The 14855-nt window shown below is 35.5% G+C and overlaps 1 protein-coding gene across 4 annotated transcripts; it reads left to right on the forward strand.

Annotated features, from left to right (window-relative positions):
* Positions 1 to 1055: 1055 nt before the first annotated feature.
* On the forward strand, positions 1056 to 13409 carry pecam1b (platelet and endothelial cell adhesion molecule 1b). Of its 4 annotated transcripts, XM_084426716.1 has the most exons (16): positions 1056 to 1243; positions 1386 to 1403; positions 4029 to 4322; positions 4397 to 4675; positions 4777 to 5040; positions 5405 to 5671; positions 5761 to 6042; positions 6451 to 6729; positions 8867 to 8968; positions 9061 to 9091; positions 9293 to 9369; positions 11306 to 11350; positions 11510 to 11602; positions 11950 to 12003; positions 12118 to 12140; positions 13067 to 13409. In XM_084426716.1, the coding sequence occupies exons 1-16, from the start codon at positions 1180 to 1182 to the stop codon at positions 13121 to 13123; spliced, it is 2229 nt and encodes a 742-aa protein (XP_084282842.1). In that variant the 5' UTR covers positions 1056 to 1179; the 3' UTR covers positions 13124 to 13409. The 4 variants fall into 4 exon arrangements, with proteins under 4 accessions (XP_084282842.1, XP_084282843.1, XP_084282844.1 ...); XM_084426717.1 differs by lacking the exons at positions 9061 to 9091; positions 9293 to 9369; XM_084426718.1 differs by lacking the exons at positions 9061 to 9091; positions 9293 to 9369; positions 11306 to 11350.
* Positions 13410 to 14855: the final 1446 nt, after the last annotated feature.

Here is a 14855-nt window from a genome sequence, read left to right on the forward strand (position 1 = left end):
GGTATATTCCCATCAGAATATACCGTTTTTCAGCTCGCTGTGGGGAGTTGGGGATGTACTCTGGCTTCATCAAACTGGAAATTACTGCTCTACTAATCCTGCTTTGGGTTTTAAAATTTTTAAGTAAAAGAATTGAAATGAATTGAAACAATCAGGGGTTTTCCATGGCTGTAGACTGCTTTTTCACCATGGTATAAATGACAAGAAGAAAGCATTCGAATAAACCAGTTACATAAATGTACAGTTTGATTTATTTGTCTCTTTGCTTTGCTTGTTTCTGTCATAATTTTATCCAGTTCCTCTTAATGTTGGCAGTTTTTATTTGTGTTAGTTGACACTTTTTTTTTTTATCAAGATTTTAGGGTACAGGAAGCACATTTTGGTCAACTTTTTTTCTTATTTTTTTTTTTTATTATTATTATTGTACCTTTTCACAAGATTGCTTTTCAAGTCATTCAGCAAAATGCAAAAAAAATGTATGTGTGTGTGTTAACAGTTTATATGTTATAATTGTTATAACTGTATAACAAAATATACTATATTTACTATAAATACTAGAAAAAACAATTCTTGCATTCTTGCAAAACATTTGTTAGAACAAAAGCAATTGTCATTATTGTGATGCAGATACTTTTATATCTTGAATGTGCTGCTGCTTTGTGTCCACAAAAGTATAACTGTTTGCCCTGTTTGTTCTGATCATTACAGGAAGACTGAAAGCCAGACATGGTTTCATAGTTAAAACAGGAGTAATCATCTAGCAGTTCTGTTTTGTTTTGTTTTGTTTTGTTTTGTTTTGTTTTGTTTTGTTTTGTTTTCGTTTTTTATAATGTCCCTGTTTTCGCCTCTCTGGGAAGGCTCTGTTGGTTCACAATTGGATATGGAAGTCTCTGTGTTTACCTGAAGAGTACTGACACAGGTTCACTTCCACCTCTTGTCCATTGCAGCAGCCTCCTGCCTCATCAGAGAGATGCAAATCTAGCCAGAGTGAACATTCCAGCTCCTGGCATCACTTCCTCAGGAAGCAACACTCACTTCCTGTGAAATTAAGAGCACAGAGGCTGTATGAAGTGATAACCCGGCAGAAGTGAAACACTACATACACAGCTCCTCCTTTCAGTCCCAATTCACTTTGTCCCATAACACACATACACACACACTGGTTAGAAGTGCTCAGCCATGCAGGTGAAGATCCAGCCCTCTCTAAGGATGGGCACCATTCTCCTCCTCTTTCTCCTCACCTGTAAGGACACCTTTTATGTCTAGTCTCTCAGTTCTGCTTTAAATGGATACTGAAGTTGCTTGGATATGAATTTGTCTTGATTTTTGTTTGTTTTTTGTTTTTTTTTGTTTTTTTTATCTTCTTCAATGACATCTGAAATCAGCAGAAGGAGCCTGTGCAGGTCTGTAAGCTGCTAATTTCTCTGCCTTGTTGTTCATTTTCAGAATGTTATAATCATTATTTAACAGTGGAATGTTAAACTGTGGAAAGTAGTTGTTTTCGGTTTGTTAAATTTAATTGTAATAAGGATTTTGAATATTTTGACCACATTGATTAATACCAATAAATTCCTTATTATTTGGACTAAGGATTTTTGTTACGCTTTGTGGTACTGTGCTACTGTTTTTGAAAACATGTCCATGTGTATTGTCACATGCCCTGGTTCTAGCGGGAAGTGAGGCATGAGAACGGTCGTGTGATTTGACGCATCGTTCTCTTTCGGCATGATGCTCTTACTGCCAAATATTATAAGCTTGAATCCAAATCACATAATGTCACTATAGTTGATGGAGCTATATATACAAGCTTTAGCTCCTTATATGCTTTGCCAGCTTATGTAGAACAACCATGATCGTTTATTTAGTCCTGCTGTGCAATGCACTTATTAGAAATAGAGATTTTCCCCAAATAACTTTAAACTTAACTAATTTGTCTGACGATAACCTTTTGAAATAGCAATTATGTATGTATATTTTTATGGCTTCATAGAGAACAACATGAAATATTGACTTTTAAAATTTCATTCATCACACCAAAGGACCAATAAACTGAACTAGATCAAAAATAACTATTAAAGTAGTAAAGAAAAAAAAGAAATGGTGAACAAATTAATCACTTACATATTCTTTCCCTTATAAAGAATATCAAATTTAAAACTAAAATCTAGATGTTGAATGTCCATGTCCATTTGTGAAGTAGCCAAATATGTAATGTCTCTCTATTATTGAGGACATCAATATAATTAGTATACATACAGGTTTGATGGTATTATTATAAAAGGGTGTGATCATAATAAAAAGTTTATTAATATCCATATACAAAATTATTCAACCCCCAAAATTTGTAGAGAATCCTTTACTCTTTATAATTTCAAATATGCATTTCCTGTAAGTGCTTAAAAGCTTTTGTCACCTCTCTACTGGAATCTTAGGCCATTATTTGTGTGCAAAAGCTTCCAGCTCACTGATATTCTTTGGTTTCCGTGCTGCCACTCCTTTCTTCAAATCTCACAGATCCCTAAACCAAGCTTTGGTAGATTTGAATGTATACTTGGGATCCTTGTCCTGGAAAGTCTAATGATACAGTGAAGCTTCAATTTATGAATTAAAGGCATCATAATCTTTGCAAAAATAGCTTGATACTTAAAAGAATCCATAACGCCGGTCACATGGTCCAGATTTTCACTTCCTGCAGCAGCAAAGCATCCCCATAACAAGACTGACCCACATTCATGTTTGACCCTGCGAATGGTGTTCTTTTAAGCCATGTCTTTTTTTGTATCAGACATACTGCTGATCCATGGGTCTCATCACTCCAAACAATCTTCCAAGAACTACACAGTCCTATCCAAATTCCTTTTAGCATGTTCAAGTCAGCCTTGTATGTTCTCTTGTTCAAGAGTGGCTTTTGTCGATGTGTTTAGGGTTCAAATGTTTGTTTAGGGTTCTTTTCATAGTCTGCACTGATTTTTTTTTTTTCCTCCATTCAACAGGTCATCTTGCAAGCCTTTGGTAGGAAATTGAGGGTTTTTTTCCTCATCGGCTCTGATCTTGATGCCTTTGATTTTATTTCCCTTGATTAAATTGAGCTTTTTCTTCCATGTGCTGGAAGGTTTGCTGTGGTAAAATGATGCGTTTTAAAACAATGCTCTTTCTCTAGGAACTTTTAATGTCTTGGAAATGTTCTTATAGCCATAGCCTATTGGAAGTAATCAAACAACTTCTCATAGCTTTTGTGAGAGCTCTTTTGTCTTGGCCATATCTGCTACTGAATTTCAGCATATGCATGAGCTATAATTATGCATGCATCACAGCTAAAGCTAATTAAGTGTTGTTATAGAGTTCCCAAAAGCTTGATATTGTTTTAAAACAATTTTTTACCTTACCATACTAGTGAGGGATTTAAAAACAGCAATATTGGAAAAAGGTTTGAATAAGTATGACATAGGTAATGAAAAACAAAACCCTATAACACAAAAATATAACATTTTATATTGATATAACTTTTAATATGCCACTAAATAGTTATATTACTTTTTTTATTAACTGGATCTTTAGAAAACATTGCATTTGTAACAGCCTCTGTGGGACTGAATAATTAGAATAAAATGGGTGTGGACAGAGGTTTCTAAAATAGTTCTAATCCCAAGAGATGGAACCCTCGAAATATGTTTAACTATTTTCCTTCCTGCCCTAATGTTGAGACCCCCTGGACACCACTATCAAAAGGGAGATAGATAATAAGACTGTCCTCCATGTTTGTTTCCCTCATAAGGGTATCAAAGACTGTGCTGAATGAACCACAAATATGCTACGAACAGACTCATGAGATGAGTCCAAGGTTTCTATAGGTTGTTGAAGGTAGTTTGATTAGTCCACCGGTCTTCTGAGTTCTAACTGTAGCCGTCTGAGTAGAATTGATTTCTTGCGGAGTAGGATCTACAAGTATCTTGTTAAACAAGTTGTATCTTATTCCTTGAAACCTCCATTCCTATCGGAGTAGTAAAATGGCTTTTTTTTCTCCTCAGAGGTCTTCATAAAAAGCATAATACTTATTATCCAGCCCAGGAATGAAGTTCAAAGTAGTACAAATGTGTCACTGATATGCCAGGCAGAAGTCAGCCGCACCGCAGGGTCTCATCTCAACTATAAATACAAATTCTACAAATATGATCAACCGTTAAATACTGACCAGACCAATGCTACGGACTCCCTCTACTCTATACCTGATGCCAGAGTGGGCCACACTGGGATGTACAAATGTGCTGTTGTCACTGAGAAGAAAAAGTGGGAGAGCAAAGCCAAATACCTGACAGTGAAAGGTAGAGTAACACATCAGTTCAATGTCTAGAAGATTCTTGTTCTTGAATCCTAATATCAGCTGATGTGTCTGCAGGTCTTCTGGCACCAGTCCTAACAGTGGATAAACTGAGATTGACAGAAGGAGATGATTTTACTGCTGTCTGTACAGCAGAGGGAGAAACAGGTTTTTTGATGTTTTTCTTTAGAGATGGACCTGAGGAACTCTACCGGAAATACACCAATAGTCAAAAAGTTGAGCAGAAGCTGACCCTTGATAAGGGAACTGTGAATATGTTTTGCTACTATTCCATTAATCTGGGTAGCACAGTAGAAACATCTAGCAACAGTAATGTGATTAGTATTGACATTGAAGGTAGGAAGTTTTTTTTTTTTTTTATGGATTATTAATAGGTTTAATGGATTTGTTCATCCTGGAAGTAAGTTTAAATATGTACATATTCTGTTCCAATTTAGAGCTGGGGATCAAACCCAATATTACAGTCATTCCATCAACATATGTCACAGAAGGAGATAACATAACCTTCAGCTGCAGTGTGAATATGACTCCGCAGAGAAATTCAGAACTCATTTTGAGCCATGGGCACACTACACTTAGTTCGAACATGATACATGAAGATTATGCTATGCTTGCTAAGGCTAATGACTCTGGAGAATATGAGTGCATTTCAAGCCTCGGTGGTGTTCATAAATCCTCCTCTTTGAACATCACTGTAAAAGGTGAGAAATATTGAATGTTTTTCAATGTTATTTCATGATGTATTTCTTGTGAAATTTCACCTAAATAATGTATTAACAGAGATTTTTTGATTAGTACATTTGTTTAGAAACATGCAGTGACCATGAGCTGTCAGTATGCAGAAAGGACAAAAATAGCACCATAAAAGAACTATTGGTCAATGTGACTTTGTATGTTACTGTATATTACAAGTCTTCAGAATATTTTTTTTTTTTTTGTGAATCTGCACAATCACATCTTAGATTATGCATTTTAGACCTTGTTTGCTTCCACACTTTGCTTCTTGTTTGGTCAAAAACTAATATATATTCTCTTTTAATAATGACTTGCATATTTTTGCCTCAGAGATTTTCTCTATACCTTTCCTGAGCATTCATCCTGCTGAGGTATTTGAAGGAGAACATTTCGCCATTACATGCCAAATCAGAAGCTTTGCCTCAAGAATTCAAAGGGAAGATATAAAGTATTCAATATATAGAGACAAAACACTTGTAATAAATGATAACAGATATAGTGGCACTGCAGGCAAAGCGACTAATGGGAAATACGTGTGTAAGGCTGAAGCCAATAGGATTATCAAAGAGAGCTCGATGCTGCTGTTAGGAGCAAAAGGTAGGCAGTGCCTATCAACTCTGTCTTGAAAAAAAAAAAAAGAAAAAAAAAAGATATAAAAGTATTAATTAACCATTGTTTCTCTCAAGTGCTTGTTTCAAAGCCTGAGATCACAGTTGATGGTCCTGTTATCGTGGATAAGCCATTTTGGATCCGTTGCCACTCTGAGAATGGAAGTCTGCCAATTATCTACTCTCTGAAGAGAAACAATTTAATTCTGAACTGGACCAAGGTGTCTCACTTTCAAGAGGAGGCTCGTTTCTTAACCTTGATATCAACTCCTTCAGACATTAGTAGTTACTTGTGTGAAGCAGAGAATAATGGTCAAGTCTCAATCAAGATGAGTGAAAGGCTACATGTGACTGTAATAGGTGAGTTCATTGTAAAGATATTTGTTTTAATTTTGAACCCAATTTGACTCTGAAAACTTTCAAAAATCCTTTTTATCCAATAATTAGAGAAATAACTTTATAAATGATGGCCATTGTAATTCTGTAGAAATTAGAACTTTTTTTTTAGTTCTGCGTGTGCACGTTCAAATGTAACTGACTATAGTTTTGTGTTATTTATATGTGATAGTATTGTTATTTTTTTATTTTAACAGTTTTTCAGGATTCTATAAGAAAAGGTTTGGTCCAGTGTGTGGTCCCCCTTGTTGGCCCCAGGCCCCTGGTTAAGAACCACTGATTTCATGTTATGTCACTTAGTAAAAGCAATGGCCTAGAATTGTTTTGTTTGTTTTGCAGACATCTTTGAGTTAATTTTTCTCTTGTCTTTAGTTCCAGTAGGGAAGCCCTTACTGACAGTCCTTCCAGTTCCTGAAAACATTGAAGAGGGCAATGATGTTACCCTGATATGTGGCATTCCAAAAGGCTCTCCACCAATCAGTTTTAGGTTTTATGGCAGCAATCACACAGCAATTCACACCACAACAGTCCAGAGTAATTCATCCTCATTTGTCCTGAGTACAGTGAAAAGAAAAAACAGTGGAAATTACTACTGCGAGGCATTTAACACGGCAGACATGTCAAGCAGGAGTGACATTGTCAAGGTCGAAGGTGAGCGTTATCTTTCTTCAGCATACTGAGTTTCATTTGTTCTTTCTGTTTCAAAGTTTCCAATAAAGTCCTAAACATTTGCTTCTTTAGGATTTTCATCAAATAAATAGTCAATTCTATGAAATGACATCAAGACTCAATACATAAATGAATACAATATTATTAGTTCTTTCCTAAATAATATTATTTGCGTATGCAGTTTTTTTTTATTAGATTGCATTACATTGGTTCATTCTCAAAAACATTAAAATATATATATATTTTTTTTTTGCAGAGAGTATAAAGTCAAATCTCACCAATTTGTTTGAACAAAATGTTCTGTGTGCAATACCTGTGTTTTTTTCTCCTACCTCTCCTAAAGCAAGACAGCCACTCTGTTCCCCTTTAAGAACAAAGTATAGGGGCTTTCGCAGCGGAGGTAGTTCCTAGAACCATTGAGGTCGCACCGCAGGACCTAGGAACGATTTTAGTTCTAGGAACTCCTTTTGGAGGAACTAAATTAGCTCCTACTTCAGAGTAGGGTCTAAACCAGCACTATAGGAACTACCAGTGACGTTAGTGTACGCTGATTGGCCGAATGCACGCGAAACACCAACACCCGCCATAAAAAAAAAAAAAAGAAGCTACGTTAACATATAGATTATAGCATATTTACTCCAGAAACTAACTCTACAAACATGGAAAACAGTGATAGATGGGCCTCTTAACCTTTATGGTTAAGGGAAAATCCAACGCAACTTTGAGGGGACCAAGCCAAACATGATTATGTATTTCTGCTCTGCTAGCAAGTCAAGTCACATTTATTTATATAGCGCTTTTTACAATACAGATTGTTTCAAAGCAGCTTTACAGAGATAACAGGAAAGTAATGCAAAAAGGTTTGTTTCCAGAAGAAAATAGTGTCACATTCCAGCTTAAGTTCAGTGATGTTTCATTTTTGTAAAAAAAAAAAAAAAAATATATATATATATATATATATATATATATATATATATATATATATATATACAGTGGGTACTATATATAGTACTATAATGGAAAGTATTCAGACCCCCTTACATTTTTCACTCTTTGTTATATTGCAGCCATTTGCTAAAATCATTTAAGTTCATCATCAAGTCTGTGTTTTTCTGTCAATATGGGGTGCTGTGTGTACAATAATGAGGAAAAAAAATGAACTTAAATGATTTTAGCAAATGGCTGCAATATAACAAAGAGTGAAAAATGTAAGGGGGTCTGAATACTTTCCGTACCCACTGTATATATATATATATATATATATATATATATATATATATATAGGTTCCTTTCTTTGGTTCCTTTTGGTTCCTTGACACTGTCACATTTTTCCACCTTTGTTGGAATATATATATATATATATATATATATATATAGCTGCTCTGGAGTAAACCGTGATGTCATCGTCCAGCTCAGTTCAGTTCTTGTATAATAGTGTCAATGCAGGCAGATCAATATTATTGTTGAATATTAAATTTAATGTTAAATTTAATGTCCCCAACTAAGCAAGCCAAGCCAATGCCAACAAAGGTGGAAAAATGTGACAGTGTCAAGGAACCAAAACTCCATCAGGTGGCAGAATGGAGAAAAAAACCTTGGGAGAACCCATGCTCAGTTGGGTGCAAATGCAACCAGGAAAATGCTCCTAAGGGAACCATTCGTTTTCTGGGAACCACCCTGGTGGCTAGAACAGTTCCTAGAACAACCCGGTGTGAAAGCACCTTATGTGTCATGGGTTATTTTCCAAGTCTTCTGAAGCCATGCAATATGTTTTTTATTTGTTTTTGTTTTTTTGTGAAGAACAGACTGACATTAAAAATCATTATTCAATAAAAATATTGCTTGACAGCCATGGCCAACTTTAAATTTTATTGTATGAAAAAAAAAAAAAGCATCTTGGACATTTTGCTACTAAAAAACCCTTCTGCGCTCCACGGAAGAAAGTCATACAGGTTACGAAAGACATGTAGATGGTGACACAGTTTTAACTTATGGATGACCTGTTCCTTCAAAGTCACCAAATATTTCTTTAAAATCTTAAAGGTAATAAAGAAAAGTCCACATTATTTGCTGACTAGTCATTTTCTGATATGTCTCTTTATACCGGTTCTCCCCGTAGTGAGCCTGGCAATGTGGAAAAAGGCTTTGATTGCTGTGTTCTGCATGCTGTTAGTGGCGCTGCTGGTCCTTTTCATCGTGATGCGCTACAAGGCCAAGCGAGGTAGAGAGACCTACAGCCCCCCTGCATTACAAGCTGCCCACATGTCTGATCTGTGAACAAAACTCCCTTTTGAACTTTTCTCTCTGTCACAGGTAAAAGACAGATGGCTGCCAAACTTTCAGTGTGAGTTGACTGACTTATGTATAAGTTGGTCTTGGGTTAACGGCATTAGAGGGACAAGATTAGGGTTTTTTGTTTTATTAGATAGTTGTTAGACCATAGTTACTGACCATCCCAGTTTATTTTATCCACAGACAACCAAGAAAGTTAGGTAGCGGCGAATATTTAATGAATACTTTTGATTTTTCTCTCACCAATCCTCAGAAAGCCTGCAAGTCCTAAATCAGATGACTCTCTAACCCTGAGTCTCACCCATGACCCCCATTATAATGCCCACACAGGTAGTCTCTTTATATTTTTTATTTGTTTCTCAGTCATCATTATCCACTCCATTTATTCTTTCACTCTTTTTCACTATTAGTCTATGTTGTGGCCATTCACCTTTTCAGACCAAAACTCTTGCAACACTGACAAATCTTTCCTTGAAATATAGTACTTTATATTGACTCCTTTTGTGATTAGACACCAAACTGTGGGTCATTTGGATGGAAGTTCTTTCAATAGTTTTGGGGCATGCCAAACTGTTTCCAAAAAGTTTTTTTCTTTCACCAATGCCATAGAAGAACACTTTTTTTTTAGTTCTCCAAAGAAACTTTCAGTGAACAGTTCTTTAAATAACCCATTTTCTTACTGTAAAGAACATTTTAAAATCTAAAGAACCTTTTTTCCACTATAAAGTAATTTTTAACCTTTTGTAATGGAAAGGTTCCATGGAAGTTAATGGTTCTTCATGGAACCAAAGAACTTTTATTTTTATGAGTGTGGGTCTCATCTCAAGTCATTGGTGGAAAACTGACGCTACTGTGTGGAACAGATTTAAGTTGACTCTTTGTTAAACTGTCCACACACTTACAGAGTGCCCTCCCCCCTTACTTCCTGTTAAAGAGCAACTTCATTGTTTCAGAGCAGATGCTGTTCGGTGAAACACACACATCCTTTTCATGAGTCAAGAGGACAGACCAGGAGTATTCAGGCTTTGCTATCTGTCTACATAACTTATATGTGTGTTAATCTATGACCATTACATTTAGTTGCCAGTTTCCACTAAATGTTACTGTACTAAGACACTGTGTGCGCTGGCAAACTCACTTTCTAATTCCACACGCAGATCTACCCTTTGACGACTTGACAGACAAGGTGACCTATGGGACATGAGATCTCCACAATTAATGGAAACAGTTTTGAAATCCAAGAGACCATCTAGACAATATCTAAATGTTCAATTTGTCATCAAATTGTGTCACTTTTTGATGCTGGCTACTAAAGTATTACAGTCAACTGCCCCATCTTCTCCTTACAACAGGAGAAAAATGTTTAATTCACCTTTATCATATCAGTTTGGCTCATCATTCATCTTAACAGAATCTGTATAATCTGTTCACCGTGTCCTTTTTCTCTGATTTAACTGCTTTGCTTATGTGTGTATGTTTTTGCTTCCATCATCATATGTTTGTTAATAGATGTTTGTTTCATTTTACACTAAAAGTGTCTGTGTTAATGCATTATTTAATTTATATGATTGTGTCTATGTGTTTAGTTGGTACATACATTCAGATTTGGTAGGCACTTTAAATCTAATAAAATGCTTTATTTGGAATTTCCTCATTTTGAATTTCTTCCCTCTTATTGAAAGATTGTCAACGTCTGACTTTCTCCAGTCTGTCTTTTTTAATATATTTGAAAGAGATATAAACTAGGGATCATTTAATATTTCTGCTAAAGATATAGTTACCTCCTTTGGTTTAAATCACATTTTGAATGGCAACTTTGTATAGGCATTTATTTTATGTACAATTTCCTGCTTTTGTATTTGTCTGGTTTATTGTACAGTCACTTGTGTCCAGACCAAACAGTTTAGTTCAGATGCAATGTCTCTAAAAGCAGGGAAATGTCACTGACTAATTCTAAAACGTGTTTAACATGCTGAAAAGTGAGCTTATAGATTTGGTGAGAAATCAGGGCAAGTCTAAATTTGAACTCTGTTAAAGTCGTGTGTTTGTGTTTGTGTTTGTGTGTGTGTGTCCGTCCGTGTATGTGTGCATGCGTTCGTTTAGTCGTTCCTAACACCTCAGATGACTAAATTATCTAAAATCGGAAAATAACATATTTTGGTAAAGTTTGGGATAAGAATGAATGTACTTCAACTAATTTTATTTCACCTGAGACCAGTGGCATGTAACTGACCTTGGCTGATGCACTCTTTTTGCTGTGTTTTAGTGGAGGTGAATAACAAAGAGAGTGTTTGGAGTGAAAGACCTCCAGGTACATCACCACTCAAGTAATAATCTGAATGCCGGTTCCCAGGCACTGTCCAAACTACTAGCATTTTTCTTGCAGCATATACTGTACCTGAATTCTCAAAATCTCTCAACTACATGATTTTGTTCACTTTTATTCTTGTTGTTAATTTTTTTCTACCAGATGAAGCTGATCAGGACAGCCTACAGTCACCAAATGAAGGGGACGTAGAGTACACAGATGTTGTTCATCCTCAACCTGTAGATCCTACACAAAGTAAGTTCAACCTTTTAAAATCATATCCATCTCTTTTTTTTCTCCTCTCGCTCCTCTTGCCTTTAAAGAGGAAGATTATGATTTCTGATTAGAGAAAAGCCACTTCCTGGGTAGGGTCTAACTATCCAAATTATCAAGGGCCTTGGATTTAATTACTGAGACATCTTATAAACAGGAAAGGCCAGACTAATTAGGTTCCTACTAACTCCAATAGCCACTTACTTATCCAGAATTACAGTTACAGTTTGCATTTGACTCTTTACACAAAACATTTCTTTAAAAAATTATGATTTTTTTTTTAAGCAATTAAAAAGCATCTTAAACCCTCATATTATTTTGTTCTTTAGTTCCTCTGAGAAAAGGCACAGAGACTGTATACAGTGAGCTTCAGACCTCTCAAGGTACAACCAGCTAAGAAGGCACACACAAATTACACAAAAAATTATGTAATGCAAACAGTGGGTTGTGTTGAAATGGCTCTCTTTTTCTAATCATATTTCTGATCGTTTATACAGGGGCTCCTGAGAATATTAACCATGTAAGTTCCCTTCTTTCAATCCGCATGACCTTCTAAGCCAGTGGATCGCCCATTGTCTGCAAATTTTTTCCATCCTGCTGTCTGATCTTTAAAAAAAACAAATCAGGAAGTCTCCTGTGTCTCAGTGTATTCAAACTTCAAACAGATAAGAAAGTATAATGTTAAAAATGTTTATTGGTTGACAAACAGTAGTAAACAGTGCTTTCTGTTTTTTTTCAAATGACTCAAAATCAAACATTACTTCAACAAGTGTGCATCTTGTTTATTTACAAACCAACAACATTTATTGTCAAAGGGCAATCCGCCAATTCCTAACACATTCATTTTATAAGTAATATCTTACATGCAGTAGCATGACACATCCCTGCACCTGACCACTAAATGTGATCTTGGTTTTCTTCAGAATCTTAATGTCATGTGTGAGGATGTAACATACTCACATAGAGGACTGAATGTGTGTTTTTTGTAAAATCTGTCTACAGTAAGTGAAGAGGGAAGCACCAGTCAGACTTTCCAGATAGGAACAAATAGCAGGGCTGTGGTTTCCTCTTGAACAGAGGGCCAGAATTTACAGAGCGGTCACACACACAGTGACCTCATAAACTCTGTGAAAGGCAAGAGTAAAGGAAGACAAAGTACATCTAAACTGTTAGTTAAACTGGCATCAACCAAAATGTCCTTGTTTTTATTATTATTATTATTATTATTAAATTCCACACTAATGATTAATCTTATGATTCACCTCTTCTTATGTGTGCATCTCTGGTGGATTACCAGCAGAGTTAAGCATGTAAAGGGTGACAAGTGAGAAATGTATCTTTTTGAGGATGTTACTAACATGAACAAATGTCAATTTCCATTTAATCTGATTTCTGAAAGTGATGACATACATCTCATCAATCAATTTCATGCTTGTGTTTTTGTAGCAAAGCCTGTTAGAATATGCTGAACTCAACCATGATCTTCCTGAACCTGTGGACTAGCTCAAGCATCCCGCACATCACTCTGGAATACTGTTGCCTGTGTTCCATCAATCTCTTCTATCCTTCATCCATATTCTCCTAAAAAACACTAATTTAATCATGTATCTTCCTTTCATCTAATGTGTTTGATTGTTTGTCCTGTTTTTTACAATGCTGTACTGTGTGTATATCGGTACTAAAACCATCCTTTTCACAAGGTTGTTTTGAGTTATCACATTTTTAATAAAATAAAATAATTTGTTTGAATTTCTCTGTGTAATAAATATCTTTTACGTTAATACCTCAGTAAATTGTCTCTATTAAGTTGGATGATGTGACTCAAACTGCTCCAGCAGTTAGTTTGTAATCGCCTCACATGAGAGATATAGATAAATTCATGCTTTCATCCCTGGGCAAAATGCTTTTATCAGTTGACATAAATAATGTCACTTTTAGCTTGTGCTAAAGGAAACCAAAACAAAGAATTTCCTTTCAGGTTCTCCACTGGGAAAAGATGATAATGGCAAGTGAATTCCAGTTACACCCACATCACTTAGCTCATCCAAGCTGACATCACTAAGTGTAGTGAGCTCAATAAATATTGGTACTACTGGTAAATGAGCAAAAACAACATGGTGTTTTGTGGTGTGTACTTTGATCTCAACACCTTTAACCTTAGTATTTATTGTTTAGGTTAGTAAAGTAAGTCAAGTCTGTCCTAAATGATAAGCATTTTAAATTACCTCCAATTTTGTCAGAATACTTCTCTGGTACTGTATATTCTTATTCAAAGTCTTAAAACATTATAAATCAATGCTCAAGCATACACACTATACACACTGTATATATATATATATATATATATATATATATATTAGGGGTACAACGATACACAAAACTGACGGTTCGGTACGCCCCACGGTTTTGACATCTCGGTTCGGTTCGGTGGGGTGGGGGGTTTAGAAAGCTAAAATTGCTTCTTTTTTTTACAGTGGTTTAATGAACAGATTCTGTCTTTGTCTTTAAATTAATTCAATTACAATTAAACAAAAAAACAAAAAAAAAGATCTGCTAATGCTGTAAACTATATAGGGAGCCCACACATTACTATAACCTTAAAGGTTAACAACAGAGCCTAGACTTTTAGCCTAATTTCAGATACTATTTATTTTTAGATATAATAATCAACACTCAACACATTGTATGAAAACATGTAAACTGCACATTAGGCAGTTTTCTCATTAACTTAGGTTTTCTACTCTAATTTGTTATTGAAATATAAATATTTACACAGTTGCTGTCATTTTCATGACAGATATTTAAAACATAGGTTACATTAAATAATCAAGATATCAATCATTAACATGTTAAGTAAAATATATTATATAGGCTAATATGGTGCATTTATTATGACCGCCACTAGCGTAGCTAGCGAAAGCGGTCATATAGGGATTGTCAAAGTTTTTTTTTCTTTTTTTTTTTTCGTCATCTACTGAATTTTTTCGTCAACGATACCAGGGACACCGAAACACCGGGGAACATGAAATTTGGTGGGCATGTAGCCCCACTAGACTTTTACGAAAAAATTTCGTTTGTTCCCCGGGGGCCACTCCCCCCCCGCGCTGGGCCCCCCCAAACCCAAAAAATGCAGTTTTTCCTAAATAACTACCTGAACCGTGGCACCGAGGATGAAGAATTTTTTATGGTATGTTGGTCTACTAGACTTTTACGGAAAAATTTCGTTTGGTCCCCG

This window comes from Rutilus rutilus, assembly GCF_951802725.1.
Source record: "Rutilus rutilus genome assembly, chromosome: 12".
Classification (NCBI taxonomy): Eukaryota; Metazoa; Chordata; class Actinopteri; order Cypriniformes; family Leuciscidae; genus Rutilus; species Rutilus rutilus.

Coding starts and splice junctions, on each gene's coding strand:
- pecam1b (XM_084426716.1), top strand. CDS start 1,180: ATGCAGGTGAAGATCCAGCCCTCTCTAAGGATGGGCACCATTCTCCTC. Junction 9,092..9,292: donor ATGGCTGCCAAACTTTCAGT/GTGAGTTGACTG, acceptor ACCAATCCTCAG/AAAGCCTGCAAGTCCTAAAT. Junction 11,351..11,509: donor TTGGAGTGAAAGACCTCCAG/GTACATCACCAC, acceptor TTTTTCTACCAG/ATGAAGCTGATCAGGACAGC.